We start from the raw sequence: 18,339 nt of genomic DNA, 5'->3' as shown, positions 1-18,339 counted from the left end.
TCGGTAGGGTCTTTTAATGTCACGGACTGTACCGAAGGAATAACCGTAGCTTCTGCCAAATGTGAAATAGGAGCGTCTACCTTTGGGGCTGTCTCCCAAAATTTTGTATCTTCCTCCGTAAAAGGGTATAGAAATTTTAAATTTCTTAGGAGCCTGGAAACGAGAATCCGGTTTAAGCCAGGGTTCTTTTAAAATAATCGGCAAACTGAGAGTAAGAAGGAAAGGCAATAACCTGTCTCTTCTGCCGTTTGAAGAAGGGAGAGGAAGTCTCCGCCACTGCTGCATCCTGAATATTTAGAGTCTGACGAATGGCTTCTATTAGTAATCTAACACCTGAACTAGTAGATAGCTCCTCATCTTCCCAAGGCGAAACCTCTTCCCATTCAGGATCTACCTCCCCTTCCTCCAATGGAGATGTCAGAGAATCCAACTCCTCTCCCGGAAACGCTATAGCGGGTAACGGCTGTGGTCGTTTAGTAGCAGCGGAACTGCTGGCAGAATTAACAAACTTATTTAAAGAATGGGTTAAATCAGTAAGACACTTGCCCATATTTTGGGCCCACAGAGGCTCCACCTGAGTTTGAGCAGATTCAGCCTCCGACCTAGACTGACGCAAATCTGAAATGGCATCCACCATGTTCTTGACCCATGGGGGCATAGACTGATCTGTGGAACTTCCCTGCTGATCCGCCACTGATGCACCAGAGCACGAAGTACAGAGGGTACCCGCGTCAGCACTACCCTTAGCCAGCTTTGAGCCACACTGAACAGGAAAAACAAACAACTGAGGCAGTTTTTCCCTTTGTAGCCTTGTCCGGTTTACTGGCCATTCTAATTATGTTTAATATATAAAAGCAGTAAACATGTACTATAAATCCCCAGACAAGTGACCTAGCAGTTATCTCTAGTGTCCCCAAGAAGACTAACTGCTATCTCCCACTAGGGCTAGCCCACCATATACTTGCAGTTTAGATGTGACTGTAATAAAAAACCTGTCCCTGGAGACTAATGCTTCGTGTGCGCCTGCACAGCGTCCCCCAGTCTGCAGCCGGATAAGATGGCGCCCCGGAGTCTTCAGGAAGCTGCCGAACAGTGCGCGCGCGGCAGAGCAAGGCGGGAAGCCGTCCCTGCACTGCTGACATAACCGGCGCGGCTATTCTCTGAATAGCTTCCGAAACCGGAAGTTCGGGCTCATGCGCGCCGCTACACACAGCTCTGTACTGGCTCCAGGGGGTGTAGAACACTCTCCCGGACGTTCCGCAAGTCCCCTCCTAATCAGTCATTCTCACTGCGGGGGGGGGGGGGGGGGGGGGGTGGGATAAGGCTCCGATGCGACGGATGGCTGGCCGGCTGGGGGTTTGGTGAATAAAATGAGAAAAATAACAGAGGGGACAGCCCAATACTGTCAGTGACAGATTGTGGCTGTCCTGTACCTTATTCCTGCCGTCCTGAAGTGGATAAAGGCCCCAGTGACCAAAGTGTGGTGGCCTCCTGCAGCAGCTCAGAGTGGGATGCTAAACCCACTCCAGTAGTACCTGTCACCTGTAAACAGGGACTAGGTACACTTGAGAATAACTAAAAAAAAAAATAGATAGATAGATAGATATATATATAAGGAGAAAGAAAAACTGTGTCTGTACTCCACAGGCACAAAATTAAAACTGAGTGATGGCTGAGCAGGAAGGAGATGGGAGGGGTTAGAGGGGGGAGTAGACGGCTTTTGAAAGATTCTGCGCCAAACTCCACTACCACACACCTCTAACCCACAAGTAACGGCGCAGCGTCCCCCAGATGGATGACAGAGAAAGGGCAATGCTGGGTACACGGTGCGATTTTTTGCACCATAAGGAGATTTATGGTAGTCTTCCCATAATTAAATCTCTTTTTGCGAGGTACACTGGGTTCCACAGGGAATATATCGGGGTATAGAGTTGGTTCTTGATCCAGAGGCAGCAACAGGCTAAAGCTTTGACTGTTCCCAGGATGCATTGCATGGCCTCCTCTATAACCCCGGCTCCGGACACTGGAGCTCAGTTTTGTTATTGAGTCCAATGCAGTAGCAGGTAGAGAGGATTTTGGTACTTACCGATAAATCCATTTCTCCGAATCCTCTAGGGGACACTGGAGTCCTATACAGTAGGGGTGTGAAGCTTGCAACCGAAGGTGTGGCACAATCTAAAAATTAGCATTGTCTGCACAGCCGGCTCCTCCCCCTTCACATCACTCATCCCTCAGTTTGGAAAATTTGACTGCGAGAACAGGACATGATACTATAGCACATGGCGAGGAACCGAACCGTACAACATATCAAACAGCATCCAAGAAAAAAAACGAACGCTGTTTGCACGAACTGTTTGAACAAGAACTTGTAACACAGCAGGTTAACAGCACCAAGGCGGGCGTCCAGTGTCCCTTAGAGGATTCAGAAAAATGGATTTAATCGGTAAGTACCAAAATCCTCTTTTCTCTTTCATCCACTAGGGGACACTGGAGTCCTATACAGTAGGGGACTTCCCAAAGTTATCCCCCAGGAAGGGAGTGCTGTCGGTGGCCTGCAAAACTAAACGTCCGAACTTAGAATCTTCGGACGTAAAGGTATAAACTTGAAAAAAAATTGCAAACGTGTGGGCTGAGGACCACGTCGCCGCTCTGCAAACTTGAGTAGTGGAAGCACCTCTGGCAGCCGCCCATGAGGCACCCACTGATTGGGTGGTATGAGCACCCGTCTGAACCGGAACCTGTTTACCACAGGAAATATAAGCTTGCCGAATGGCAAGTCTAATCCATCTAGACACAGACTGCTTAGATGCTGGTCAACCCTTCTTTGGCCCATCATAAAGAACAAACAAATGGTCCGACTTTCTGAAGGACGACGTAACTTGTACGTATACCTGCAATGCTCGGACAACATCCAAGGACACGTCCCCATCTGCGAGACCCTGGAAAGATGGGACCACAATTGACTGGTTTACGTGAAACCCCGAAACAACCTTAGGAAGGAAATCTGCTCTTGTACGGAGTTCTGCCCTATCTTCATGAAAAATTAAAAAGGGACTTTTACACGATAAGGCTCTCAACTCAGAAACCCGCCTGGCCGAAGCCAAGGCAAGCAATAATGTGACCTTCCAAGAGAGATATTTCAGGTCTGTTCTTGCCAACGGCTCAAAAGTTGGTGATCTCAAAAATTCCAACACCAAATTTAAGTCCCATGGCACAGTGGGAGGACGAATAGGGTGTTGTATCCTCAGAACCCCCTGTAAAAAGGTTTGAACCTCTGGCAAGGATGCTAACCGCTGTTGAAATAGGAAGGAGAGAGACGAAATTTGAACCTTCAGAGAGCCCAGCCTCAGTCCTACATCTAGACCGGCATGAAGGAAAAGTAGAAGTCTGGATAAGTGGAAGTTCGTCGAATTCCACCCACGTTCTTGACACCAGTCTATGTACCTCTTCCAAATCCTGTAGTAGTGCATGGCTGTGACTGGCTTCCTAGCAGCAATCATCGTAGGAATGGCCGTTCTTGGTATCCCTCTGTTTCTTAAGATCCAGGTTTCAATAGCCACGCCGATAAACGCAGCCTGTTCAGGTCTGGGTGTTGGAACGGTCCCTGAGATAGCAGGTCCTCTCTCTGAGGTAACCACCAAGGATCTTCCGCTAGTAACCCTCGCAGGTCTGAGTACCAACTCCTGCGGGGCCAATCTGGTGCTATTAGAATCGCCCACACTCGTTCTCGTTTCAACCTTTTCAGAACCCTGGGTATGAGTGGGAAAGGTGAAAAAATGTAAACCGTCCTGTAACACCAAGGAAGTGTTAATGTGTCCACTCCAACTGCTGCTGGATCTCTTGTCCTGGACACATATCTGTGCAGCTGATGGTTTTGCCGAGACGCCATTAGGTCGACTTGAGGTAGACCCCATCTCCTCACCACCATGTCGAAAATCCGTGGATGTAGGCACCACTCTCCCAGATGCATGTCCTGGCGACTGAGATAATCTGCTTCCCAATTCTCCACACCTGGAATGAACACTGCCGAGAGGATGATGTTTCGCCTTTTTACCCACAACAAGATCTTTGTGGCTTCCTTTAATGCCATCCTGCTCTTTGTTCCTCCTTGACGGTTTATGTAAGCCGTCGTCGTGACATTGTCCGACTGCATCTTTGTGTGTTGACACATGACTAGGTCTTCGGCTAAGAGAAGCGCATTGTAAACTGCTCTCCGTTCGAGAATGTTTATTGGTAGGCTGCTCTCCAGTAACGTCCATCTGCCTTGAAACTGATGTTCCTCTAAGACGGCACCCCAACCTCTGAGACTGGCATCCATTGTCAGGATCCTCCAATCCCAAATGCCGAATCTCTTGCCTGCTGCGAGATTCTTGTGCAACGACCACCAAATTAAGGAGGTTCGTATGCGCGGTGGAAGTCGGATTCTCCGATGTAGCAGCCAGTGTGAACCTGCTCCCTGAGCAATGAGGTTCATCTGGAATGGTCGGGAATTAAGTCTGCCGTATTGGAGAGCTTTGAACGACGCCACCATCTTTCCGAGAAGTTGCACAGAGAGGTGTAGAGAGACCGTTTGCGTCCTCAGTACCTGAGCCACTAATCTGTGTAGGTCCTAGACTTTGTTCTCTGGTAGGAATACTCTCAATTGTACCGTATCCAAGATGAGACCGAGGAATTGAATCCGCTGAGTTGGCATGAGGTTGAATTTCTGGAAATTTACAATCCACCCATGTTGAATGAGAAATTGATGAGATGTCTGAACATCATTGATCAGCTTTTCCTGAGATGCTTTGATCAGTAGATCGTCTAGATAAGGTAAAATCGTGACTCCCGACACTCTCAATCCTGCAACCATGATTGCCATGATCTTCTTAAAGATTCTTGGGGCTGATGATAGACCGAACGGCAAGGCCCTGAATTGGTAGTGATCCGTCACCAGTGCGAACCTTAAGTAAGCCTGGTGAGGAGTCCAGATTGGGATATGCATCCTTTGTGTCCATGGATACCATGAACTCGCCATGTTCTAAGCCTGCAATGACCGACTAGATTGATTCCATCTTGAATTTGTAGACCCTTAGAAACTGGTTTAAAACTTTTAAATTGAGTATCGGTCTGACCGTCCCGTCTGGCTTTGGCACGACAAAAAGATTGGAATAGAAACGCTTTCCTCTCTGAGAGGTGGGAACTGGAACAATGACCTGTGACCGTAACAATTTTTGAAATGCTGTCAGTAGTGCTTTTGCTTTCTGAGGGCACCGAGGCAATCCCGTTGTAAAAAACGGACAGTGAGGCCTCTGTTGAAAATCCAGTTTGTACCCCTGGGAGATCATGTTTATCCAAAGTTCTGGTGAGGTTTTGGCCCAGATGTCCCGAAAACCTTCCAGACGTGCGCCCACCAAGGAGGACCCCCAGGTGAGCTGGTAGGCCGTCATGCCACGGTTTTGTCAGCAGGTTTATCCTGCTTTCTGGTTGCTGCCTGTGAGCGCCCTCTACCTCTGCCCCCACGTACTTGTGTACCGAAACCTCTGACTCTGGCTCGAAAGGACTGTGATCTAAATGAATTTAACGCTGGTCCCGAATAACCTCTCCTAACCTGTGGAGTGGCTCTTGTATAAGGAGTAGGCAGAAAGTTGGGACTTCCCTGCTGTAGCTTGCGAAATCCACTTGTCCAACTCTGGACCGAAAAGCATCTCACCCCCAAAGGGGATGGATTCTACCACCTTCTTGGAGTCAGAGTCTCCTTGCCATTCTCTGAGCCATAAAATCCGTCTAGCCGATATGGCTGATGCGGAGATGCGCGATGCTATCCTGCTAATATCCTTTGAGGCTTGACACAAGTATGAAGCAGATTCTCGAATGTGTTCCGCCAGTTGGGTAATCTTTTCTAAGCTATTATCCTCCTCAACAGCCTGTACAATACATCCAGACCATGCTCCCATGGCCTTGTTGACCCAAGCACAGATGATCGTAGGTCTCTGTGCTGCACCTGCTGCTACAAAAAAAAATAGGATTTTAATACCTACTGGTAAATCCTTTTCTCCTAGTCCGTAGAGGATGCTGGGGACTTCAAAAGGACCATGGGGTATAGACGGGATCCGCAGGAGCTTGGGCACACTAAAAAGACTTTTACTGGCTGTGAACTGGCTCCTCCCTCTATGCCCCTCCCCCAGACCTCAGTTATAGGAACTGTGCCCAGGAGAGACTGACATTTCGAGGAAAGGATTTTTGTTAAACTAAGGGCGAGAAACATACCAGCCCACACTACAAACATACCGTACAACCGGAATTGCAGGAAACCAGATAACAGTATGAACTAACAACAGCAACAAGCTGAATATAACTGATACACAACCCACGTGTAACCAAAAATAACCAGTATCAATACAACTGCAAGGAACAGTCCGCACTGGGATGGGCGCCCAGCACCTCTACGGACTAAGAGAAAAGGATTTACCGGTAGGTATTAAAATCTTATTTTCTCTTACGTCCTAGAGGATGCTGGGGACTCCAAAAGGACCATGGGGTCTATACCAAAGCTCCAGACCGGGCAGGAGAGTGCGGACGACTCTGCAGCGCCGATTGAGCAAACATGAGGTCCTCATCAGCCAGGGTATCAAACTTGTAGAACTTCGCAAAAGTGTTTGAACCCGACCATGTAGCTGCTCGGCAAAGTTGAAGTGCCGAGACCCCTCGGGCAGCCGCCCAAGATGAGCCCACCTTCCTGGTAGAATGGGCCTTTACTGACTTCGGCAACGGTAGCCCAGCCGAAGAATGAGCTTGCTGAATCGTATAACAAATCCAGCGTGCAATAGTTTGCTTAGAAGCAGGATTTCCAATCTTGTTGGAAGCATACAGGACAAACACAGCCTCTGTCTTCCTAGTAAGAGCCGTTCTAGCGACATAAATTTTCAAAGGTCTTACAACGTCAAGAGATTTTGGGACCGCTACAGCATCTGTAGCCACAGGTACCACAATAGGTTGGTTTATGTGAAACGAAGAAACCACCTTCGGCAGAAATTGTTGACGAGTCCACAATTCCGTTCTATCCGAATGAAAGATCAAATATGGGCTCTTGTGAGACAAAGCTGCCAACTCGGACACTCGTCTGGCAGACGCCAGAGCCAAAAGCATGACCACTTTCCAAGTGAGAAACTTTAACTCAACCTTACGCAAAGGTTCAAACCAGTGAGACATAAGAAACTGCAACACCACTTCAAGATCCCACAGCGCCACGGGTGGCACAAATGGAGGATGGATATGCAGCACTCCCTTCACAAAAGTCTTAAGCTCAGGAAGTACGGCCAATTCTTTTTGAAAGAAAATAGATAAAGCCGAAATCTGCACTTTGATGGAACCCAATTTCAGGCCTGCATCGACGCCTGCCTGCAAAAAATTGAGAAAATTACCCAAGTGAAACTCCTCCGCAGGAGCTGCTTTGGTTTCACACCACGACACATACTTTCTCCAAATACGGTGATAATGTTTCGCCGTCACCTCTTTCCTAGCTTTAAGGAGAGTGGGGATGACCTCCCCGGGAATACCTTTCCGAGCTAAGATTTGGCGCTCAACTTCCACGCCGTCAAGCGCAGCCGCGGTAAGTCCAGAAACACGCAGGGCCCCTGCAGTAACAGGTCCTCTCAGAGAAAGCGGCCAAGGATTTTCTACAAGCAATTCCTGAAGATCCGGATACCAGGCCCTCCGTGGCCAATCTGGAACGACGAGTATTGCCTGAACCCTTGTTCGTCGTATGATCCTCAGCACCTTTGGAATGAGACGAAGCGGAGGGAACACATACACCAACTGAAACACCCACGGAGTTACAAGGGCGTCGACTGCTACTGGCTTGGGGGTCCCTTGACCTGGAACAATACCTCGGAAGCTTCTTGTTGAAGCGAGACGCCATCATGTCTATCAGAGGAATTCCCCAATGCCTTGTCACTTCTGCAAATACCTCTTGATGAAGAGCCAACTCTCCCGGATGGAGATCGTGTCTGCTGAGGAAGTCTGCTTCCCAGTTGTCCACGCTCGGGAGGAAGACTGCTGACAGAGCGCTCACGTGCTGTTCCGCCCAGCGAAGGATTCTTGTGGCCTCCGCCATAGCCGCCCTGCTCCTTGTTCCGCCTTGGCGATTTACGTACGCCACCGATTATGTTGTCCGACTGGATCAGGACAGGGAGACCCTGAAGAAGGTTCTTCGCTTGCAGCAGGCCGTTGTAAATGGCTCTTAACTCGAGAACATTTATGTTGAGACAAGCTTCCTGGCTTGACCATTTTCCCTGGAAATTTCTTCCTTGCGTGACTGCGCCCCAGCCTCGGAGACTTACATCTGTTGTCAGCAGGACCCAGTCCTGGATTCCGAATCGGCGTCCATCTAAAAAGGTGAGAGCCTTGCAGCCACCACAGGAGAGAAATCCTGGCACTGGTAGATATTTATCTTCCGGTGCATGTGCAGGTGAGACCCGGACCATTTGTTCAGCAGATCCCACTGAAACACCCGGGCATGAAACCTGCCAAACGAAATGGCTTTGTAAGCCGCAACCATCTTCCCTAGAACCCGAGTGCATTGATGAATCAACACACTTGTCGGCCTCAGAAGCTCCTTGACCATGGTCTGGATTTCCAGAGCTTTGTCCTCCGGAAGAAACACTCTCTGTAGCTCCGTGTCTAGGATCATGCACAGGAAGGGCAGCCGAGTGGCCGGGATCAACTGAGACTTTGGCAAATTTAGAATCCAACCGTGATGTCACAGAACAGACAGGGAGAGATCCACATTTCTTAACAACTGTTCCTTGGACCTCGCCTTTATCAGGACATCGTCCAAGTACGGGATAATTGTGACCCCTTGCTTGCGAAGGAGAACCATCATTTCTGCCATAACCTTCGTGAAAACCCTCGGGCCGTGGAAAGCCCAAACGGCAACGTCTGAAATTGGTAATGACAATCCTGCACCGCAAATCTCAGGAAGGCCTGATGCAGAGGATATATCGGGACGTGTAAGTAGGCATCCTTTATGTCGACTGACGCCATAAAATCCCCCCCTTCTAGGCTGGAGATCACAGCTCGAAGAGATTCCATCTTGAACTTGAAAGTTTTCAAGTATGGATTGAGGGATTTTAGGTTCAGAAACCATCCGGCTTCGGTACGACAAAGAGGCTCGAATAGAACCCTTCCCCCCGTTGGGGCGGGGGAACGGGGACAATGACCCTCTGTTGACACAACTTTTATATCGCGGCATTTACCACTTCTCTTTCTGGAAGAGAAACTGGCAAGGCCGATTTGAAAAAGCGGCGGGGGGGCATCTCCTGAAACTCCAGCTTGAACCCTTGGGACACTATGTCTAAGACCCAAGGATCCAGGGCTGATTGAAACCAGACCTGACGGAAGATTCGGAGACGGCCCCCCACCGGCACGGACTCCCTCAGGGGAGCCCCAGCGTCATGCGGTGGACTTGGTAGAGGCGGGGGAGGACTTTTCGTCCTGGGTGCCTGACACTGCAGGCGACTTCTTTCCCCTTCCTCTACCCTTTGAAGAGAGGAAGAACGAGCCCTTACCTCGTTTGTATTTATTAGGGCGAAAGGACTGCATCTGCTGATGGGGCCCCTTTTTCTATTGAGTGGGACCATAAGGAAGAAAAAATTACTTACCCGCCGTAGCGGTAGACACCGGGTCAGCAAGGCCGTCACCAAACAATACACTACCTTTGAATGGGAGAGCTTCCATATTTTTCTTGGAGTCGGCATCAGCATTCCATTGATGGATCCACAGCGCCCTCCTGGCCGAGACTGCCATGGCATTGGCTCTTGATCCCAAGAGGCCAACATCTCTCGCCGCATCCTTTAAGTAATCTGCAGCGTCCTTGATATAACCAAGAGTCAAAAGAATATTATCCTCATCAAGGGTATCCATATCAGAAGCTAAATTATCAGCCCATTTAGCAATAGCACTACTCACCCATACCGACGCCACAGCAGGTCTGAGCAATGCACCAGTATTAACAAAAATGGCCGTCAAAGATGTCTCCAGCTTGCGATCCGCCGGATCCTTGAGAGCAGCCGTGTCAGGGGACGGAAGCGCCACCTTCTTGGACAAACGGGATAGAGCCTTGTCGACATTTGGAGAGGACTCCCATTTTTCCCCGTCAGAGGGGAAAGAATACGTCATAAAAATTCTCTTGGGAATCTGCCACCTCTTGTCCGGCGACTCCCAAGCTTTTTCACAAAGAGCATTCATTTCAGGTTTTTCCCCCTTAAATAGGCAAATCCTTGTGTCCTGAACAGCAGGTTCGTCAGAAATATGTAAAACATCTTTAATAGCCACAATCATGTACTGAATACTCTTAACTACCCTTGGGTGTAAAGTAGCTTAATTAAAATCGACATCGGAATCAGAGTCCGTGTCGGCATCTGTATCTACCATCTGGGTAAATGAACGTTTTTTTGACTCTGAGGGGGTCTGTACATGAGCCAAAGCATCCTCCATGGATTTTCTCCATGTTTGTGTCTGAGAATAAGATTTATCAAGCCTCTTAGACAATAAAGCCACATTAGCATTAAGTGTACTTAACATAGTAACCCAATCAGCAGTCGGCTGTGCCGACAGAGCCATTTCTATCTCCTTTTCCGCGCCCCCAGTAACTTCCTCCGGGGAGGAACACTCAGCCTCAGACATGCCGACACGTAGTACCGACACCCCCACACTCACACTGGCCAAATAAAGGGGACAGCCTACAGCATGCATGTCCAAACTGCGGCCCTCCAGCTGTTGAGAAACTACACATCTTAGCATGCCCTGACACAGCTTTAGCATTCTCTGACAGCAAAACTGTGTCAGGGCATGCTAGGATATGTAGTTTCACAACAGCTGGAGGGCCGCAGTTTGGACATGCCTGGCCTACAGGGAAGCCTGGAGAGAGAAACACAGAGGGAGTATGCCAGCTCACACCCCAGCGCCCATATACCACACAACTATAATATATGTCAGTAGCGCTGTAAATAATAAGAAAGCAAACAAAAAGAATTTTTGTCAAATCGGCGCAAAACATCAAAAGAGTCTTACATGACAAGTATCCTAATAGGCTTAATAGGATGTAATCCTAATGAAGAAGTTTCTGTGTTCCAAAAGTCCCGTAATTCATATGCCCTTTCGTTCTGTGAGTCAATTTCCTTATCTCAAACAAAGAAAAAAGATCATGGTGCAGATCGACTTTAAAGGGGACAAAGGATTTATTTTACACAAGAAACTCACAATTTATACATATAAAACAAGCATATATCCACTGCAAGTGGAAATGCGGGGTGCTGTCGTTACTGGTAGTCAGAGGTACCCTCCCAAGATGGTCTTAAGGCTGCACTGAAGGTTCCGGATACCATAGAAGTGCAAAAGGCAGTTTTAACGTCCCAGGTCAGACCACCCTCAGTCCCAAATCACCAACTGCTCAGAGCAGTTTTGCTCCCTTTTACTTGTGAGGAGCTTGGAGGTCCGGGCCAGCGTCTCTGCAGCGGCTGTGGAAAGAAGAAAATGGCGCTGGTGAGCTGTGCGGCTAAGCACCGCCCCTTCCCGGTGCGCTTCAGTCCCGCTCAAATTTGAAATATTTATACTGGCGTGGGTATTATATACGGTGCCTGGGCACCAAATATGCCTTAAGCCAGTCCTAATGACCTCAGTAACTGCTGCCCAGGGCGCTCCCCCCCAGCGCAGTGCACCCTGTAAGTGCCGTTGGTGATGTGTGTGGGAGCATGGAGCACAGCGCTACCGCTGCGCTGTACCTCCGTTACTGAAGTCTTCAGCCGTCTGAAGTCTTCGGTTCTTCTAATACTCACCCGGCTTCTGTCTTCTGTGAGGGGGATGACGGCGCGGCTCCGGGAACAAGCAGCTAGGCGAACTAAGTGATCGAACCCTCTGGAGCTAATGGTGTCCAGTAGCCTAAGAAGCAGAGCCCTTAACTAAGAAGAAGTAGGTCTGACTTCTCTCCCCTCAGTCCCTCGATGCAGGGAGCCTGTAGCCAGCAGGTCTCCCTGAAAATAAAAAACCTAACAAAAGTCTTTCTAGAGAAACTCAGTAGAGCTCCCCTAGTGTGTGTCCAGTCACTCCTGGGCACAAAATCTAACTGATGTCTGAGGGAGGGGCCAGTTCACACCCAGTAAAAGTCTTTTTAGTGTGCCCAAGCTCCTGCGGATCCCGTCTATACCCCATGGTCCTTTTGGAGTCCCCAGCATCCTCTAGGACGTAAGAGAAATTTGACTTTAAAGCTGTGTCAACCTTACAATCTGAAGCATCCTTTAAAGTCGTTACATTAGGTATTGGTAAGATTGTCTTCCTCGACAACCTTCCTAGGGTAGCATCCACTACTGGTGGAGTCTCCCACTTATCCATCACACCCTTAGGTAGGGGATAAGTTACTTGAAACCTCTTCGGAAATTGAAAGCGTTTGTCAGGTTGTTTCCAAGCCTCCTCCATTTGAGATTGGAGGGATTTAGGAATGGGAAACTGCTGAACGCGGTTTTTGGGATTCGAACAATTCGAAATCTTCTGGCTCCTTTACCTCTTCTACCTTAAAAGTTTAGGATCTCCTTTACCGCGTCAATTAAAGAATCAAGACCCTAGATTGCCGTGTCCTCTTCCGGAAAATCGGTGTCTATGTTAGAGTCAATTAACTCACCTTCCTCTGTATCAATGAGAAGACCCTCTTCCTCCCCTGATTCCGGTATAATAGGAAGAGGTCTTTTAACCGCCTTGCGCACATTCGTTTCTGCTTGTGCGGGCGGTGTTAACCTGATGAGAAATTCATCCATCGTCTTTGAGAATCCCGCAGCCCATTCTGATTGCTGCTTGCGTGATTCTGCCATCTTCTTGGAGATTCTATTTGCAAGGTTGTCTTCCCATGACCTAGACGGAGCACTGCTCCCAGGTGGAGCGTCCTTATTTAAGCATGAGTCGCACACCCCAGAGCTGCCAACCCGCGTGCTCTTCTTGTTACATTTCATACAAACATAACAGGTCTTGGAGGTCTTGGTTGGTGCTTTAGACATGTTGTTTGAAACCCATACCAGGGTATTACGCAGCACTTTCACCCTTTAAACTAGGAAGAGAAAGACTGAGAGATGACGGAAACAAAGGTATCGGATCCGGCTGGAATGACTTTACCCTTCTTTATATAGGAAAAAAAAATACTTGAGAACGCTGCCCAAGGTGGCTCCTGATTGGCTACAGGGGCTGCCTGGGAGATGTATAGCACCCAGTACACAGACTATCAGTTAAAACTTCCCCTTCAGGTAAATCCATGGCGTAAGCACTGCATAATAACAGTCTACCTGCCATTGCAAAGCCATCCAATAAAGATTCCTAGGCAATAAGAAAATATCCCCAACACTTCTTATGCTGCCTTCACATGGATGGAGCACCTAATTCAGGATCCAAACTTGATGCAATGCAGCATTCAGGGCACAAGCTGAACAGCCACATATTTGCTGGCCTCACTGAAGCCGGTTAGCGAATTCAGAAGATGACAGCACACAGACCAAAGCAGTCACCTTACAGATGGATTTACCACGTTTAGAAAACATTGTTGATTCTGATCTACTTACAGCGCTCATTTACTGTAGGAATGAATACCCTGTCAATATCACAAAGTGTGGTCAGCTGTACAAGGATGCTGGGAAATAAAAGAAACTAAATAAAATGTCTACAACAGGTTGCTTGAATAATAAAAATAAATAAATACAGAGGTCTGTTAATTACCTTTATAGACTCCAGATCCATACGTAAACGGTTATTTTCCAAGAGGAGTTCTCTGTTCCTGCCCTCAGTTTGATGGAGTTGTGCCTCTAGCTCCGCTTCATATTCCCGACTGGCCTCTTGAAACTCATTCAGTTCTTCCTGGGCTTCTCTGGCACTAGTACAGAACAGTGTTAGTTCCACAAACCATATGTAGCGGGGACCCCCTTCTCCCTCATGGACAAGCCACAATTTCTTTAGCTGAAGCAGCAGAGGTGGTACCAGATGTCGGGAACTGAGGGATAGGAAGTAGTTTGAATATGGGATTTAAAACCCTCTCCATGAGGACATGCGTGGGCAGAAGAACACCCAAAAACTATCTCCTGCCACTGAATAAAACGTAAAAGGTGTGTGCTGGTTTGGGCTCATTTACATTTATGACTAAAGGAACTGGACTACCTGTGCATACAAACTATCTGAAGAGACCATCAAAGTCCCATGTAAAGTGTGAGTGACAGACACACAATCTTTATGTGATGTGTACAGTTCTCTAAAGAACTTTTGATGAGTACTAAACATTACTATTCCTTAGGCTTCTGCTCTACACATTGAATATGCTGCTGAAATTTAGTGACCTACAAAACCCCCCCAAAAAGGACAAAAACAAAAAGGACAAAAAATAAAAAACACTCATCCATCCCCTGACAACCCTGTTCTGAACCCAACAACATGAAGCTGGGAGTGGTAGACTATTCTATTACAGATCACCATGGTGGTGGGCAATGGGCATTTATAGCTGCCGAGTAACAGTGGGAGTGGTCTGTTAATGATGGAAAGAAGAACCTTAGACAAAATAGTAAAACAACTCCCCTGACTGGGTGGCAGTGAAAACCTATCCTTCCACTCCAGTATTCAAGCCCTCCATACAGTTAATAGTGGAATAATACCAAAACACATACCATTTCCTATAGTTTGTTGCCAGACTTTTCCAATATAGTATTTCTTCCGCCTCAGAATCAAAGGTGTTTCGTTCTAAATCATCCATAGTGACAATTCCATTAGCACTTTCATAAAGATATATCACAAATTCTGTAACGATCAAGTTTTAAACCAATTTAGAGCATACAATAGTATTTAGTTACAGTAGTGTATTATAGTACAATGCATAAAATTAAGTTACAGTAATCTGTACAGTTACATTAACAGTAGTATTCATGTAGTGTTTTATTACACCTATCCGCTGTTAATGCCTCAAAAGCACATCATAATATTATTATTAATATCACCATATCATTGTAATGATACCTATTCCATGTCCCCATGTTATACAATGAGCCATGAGGTTTGTCTTTTGCATAGTGCGTCTCTCAGATTTGCCAGCCTCCCTGCACAGCCAGGCTCAGCTGTGGTAAACATTAGGGTGCTTTGTTGAACACGAGGGCTCTTCATAAACCAAATCCACAGAATATTATGCACATAAGGGCTGACGGCAATTTAAATATATGCCCATTTGCCAGGTACTAATTCAAATGGGCTATGGAGAATCATTTTTCTTCTTCAGTCCCCCATGGCAGTCATGCATCAAGCCCATAAGTTATAATTAATTACAGTAATACTACCCAGTTTTATAGTAGTAGTAAACATAGGGTAACACCACCCTGTTTAAGGTACACAGGTACAGATATGGCAGTATGCGTCATAACATTGGCATAGAACAGTCACAGTAATACTGTAGGTAGAGCACAGTACGAATATGTAGTCATTGTAACATTAGCACGCATGTACTGTATTAGAGGTGTGCACTGCGTACCATGACAGTAATAACACTGGTATTGAACAGGATTTACAGTACTGCATTAAACTGCATAGCTAGAGCAACAACTTGCATGTACAGAACCATACGTACTCATTGTGTATTGTCATAGTAACGGCACCATGCTCTATAGCTACAGTAACTGCATTGTGATAGAACAAAGGAACGCATACTTAAGTTTTAGGAAACTACTAACAATGCAGTAATTTCTAGAAATATGTATACACTGCCAAAAAAAACCCAAATGAATTATAAGATATAAAAAACTGAAGACGTATCAACAAGAGTTGCTTGCAGACTAATACCACGTTCACACTGCCTTGAAAAATCCGGGTTATTGCATATGAACGCGCAGTAATCCGGGTTTAAGTGCAGTGTGAACGGGGGTCCTGACAAATTCCCGTGTCGTCTGACCCGGTATTTCAACCCGGAAATAAAGAAGGGTTATTCCCGGGTCAATACCGGGTCAGGCGCAAGTGTGAACGGTGTTAAGTGTCCCCGGGTCGATGCGATCCGGGACACTTCAACACTATTGGAGCTGGCGGTGCTTGTAGATCATCTGATCTCCAAGCGCCACCCCCGCATGTGACCCGGTGACGTCATCGACACGGCAATATGCCGTGTCGGGGCCGCCAGTCTGAACGGGGTCTCAAGCGGGTTGCACCTGGGAAGGTCTCGTGCACGAGTCCCGGGTGCAACCCGCTAAAGGTCATTGTGAACATGGTATAAGATGGTTATTCAGTACGGATCGCAAATTCTGCTTAAAGTAGAATCTGCAATCCTTTCTTCCGCGTGCTGGGGGACCACCCATCGCAGGGAAAGGCCGACATGTGTGCAGAATGGCCTGCACAGCAGCTGCGACCGCAATTTAATTGTGATCGCAGGAACTGTGGAAGACCCCCTGCAGCTAGGCTGCGGCCATTTTTTTTTTTACATTGGAGCGGCTGTGTGGGACATCACGCAGCTGCCCCCAAAAAACGCCACCAACCTGTCACTGCCCACTGGTCCTGCAAAAGCCTTTACCTGTCAATCAGGCAGAGGCGTTCATACTCATTGCACGCCAATCGCATTCAACGACCACACACGTGCAGGACAGTAACTGCACATACACAGTGGTGCCGCCGCCGGGGTTATTATGGTCGCAGCGCTCAGCAATGCGACTTGAATAACCCCCTAAACTCCTTCTGATGCATATAGAGGGGTGAAACTTTACTTCCAGAACCTGCTGGCTTAAAGTGCAAATAATACAGTGCACTGAAGTTGCAAAGAGTTTCCACAATTAGCAGGTATTAATCTATCTTCAGGACTGTAATTATAGGGAAGAATGTTATACACTATGCAGACAAAAGTGATTGGACACTGACAGCAAATAGATCAATTACATTTTACTTTACGTCAGTACAGTTACAATAAGGAGCACTATGAAGCAGTTATTAGTGACTATAGTATACAGTTTGTAGTAAGGAGCAATATGCGGCATAGTAGCAGTGACTACAGCATGCACTGTGTACAGCAAGGAGCACTATGCGGCACAGTAGTGGTAATTATAGTACACGGGGTGTACAGCTACAGCAAGGAGCACTGTGCGGCACAGTTGAAGGGACTAGAGCAAGCAGTGTGTACAGCAAGAAGCAATATGCAGCACAGTACGCGCAACTACAGTATACAGTGTGTGTAGTAAGGAGCAATAGTAGTAGTGACTATAGTATACAGTGTGTACAGTAAGGAGCACTATGCGGCACTGTAGTAGTTACTATAGTATACAGTAAGGAGCACTATGCGGCACAGTAGCATGAACTATAGTATACAGTGTGTACAGTAAGAACCACTATGTGGCACAGTACCAGGGACTATGGTATACAGTGTACAGTGCGTAGTTACACTAAGGAGCACTATGCAGCACAGTAGTGGTAACTATAGTACACGGGGTGTACAGTTACAACAAGGAACACTATGCGGCACAGTTGAATGGACTACAAGCAGTGTGTACAGCAAGAAGCAATATGCGACACAGTAGTAGTGACTATAGTATACAATGTGTACAGTAAGGAGCACTATGCGGCACAGTAGTCGTAACTATAGTACACAGTGTGCAGTTACAGCGAGGAAAACTATGCAGTACAGTTGAATGGACTACAACAAGCAGTGTGTACAGTAAGGAGCAATATGCGGCACAGTAGTAGTGACTATAGTATACAATGTGTACAGTAAGGAGCAATATGCGGCACAGTAGTAGTGACTATAGTATATATACAGTGTGTACAGGAGTAAGGAGCATTATGCAGCACAGTAGTAGTGACTATAGTATATATACAGTGTGTACAGGAGTAAGGAGCATTATGCAGCACAGTAGTAGTGACTATAGTATATATACAGTGTGTACAGGAGTAAGGAGCATTATGCAGCACAGTAGTAGTGACTATAGTATATATACAGTGTGTACAGGAGTAAGGAGCATTATGCAGCACAGTAGTAGTGACTATAGTATATATACAGTGTGTACAGGAGTAAGGAGCATTATGCAGCACAGTAGTAGTGACTATAGTATATATACAGTGTGTATATGAGTAAGGAGCACTATTCAGCACAGTAGTAGGGAGTACAGCATGCACGGGGTGTACAGTTACAGTAAGGAGCACTATGTTGTGTAGTGTTACCGACTACGGCAGCGCTTCCCTAAGTCGGTCTCCTAATTACTGACCAGGCTTACGGACAGGAAGAGCAGGCGGCGGCGGCCGAGCAGAGCTGATGTCACGCAGGTACCACGGCAGTAAATAAGGAAGCAGTGTGACTGATAAGCGGATATACCGGCACCG

General features: G+C 47.1%; 1 protein-coding gene across 1 annotated transcript in view; it reads right to left on the bottom strand.

The window, feature by feature from the left end:
- Window positions 1-18,339, bottom strand: part of NDE1 (nudE neurodevelopment protein 1) — an 86,604-nt gene that overhangs the window by 68,073 nt on the left and 192 nt on the right. The window contains exons 2-3 of the mRNA XM_063934368.1: window positions 14,670-14,799; window positions 13,735-13,888 (exon numbers count right to left, since the gene is read on the bottom strand). Coding sequence (XP_063790438.1) covers window positions 13,735-13,888; window positions 14,670-14,755 — 240 coding nt within the window. The 5' untranslated portion in view covers window positions 14,756-14,799. The remainder of the gene's footprint in view (window positions 1-13,734; window positions 13,889-14,669; window positions 14,800-18,339) is intronic.

Source organism: Pseudophryne corroboree, chromosome 7 (assembly GCF_028390025.1).
Source record: "Pseudophryne corroboree isolate aPseCor3 chromosome 7, aPseCor3.hap2, whole genome shotgun sequence".
Taxonomy (NCBI): Eukaryota; Metazoa; Chordata; class Amphibia; order Anura; family Myobatrachidae; genus Pseudophryne; species Pseudophryne corroboree.
The sequence above is the reverse complement of the archived record's forward strand: the minus strand, read 5'-3'. Positions and strand labels throughout refer to the sequence as shown.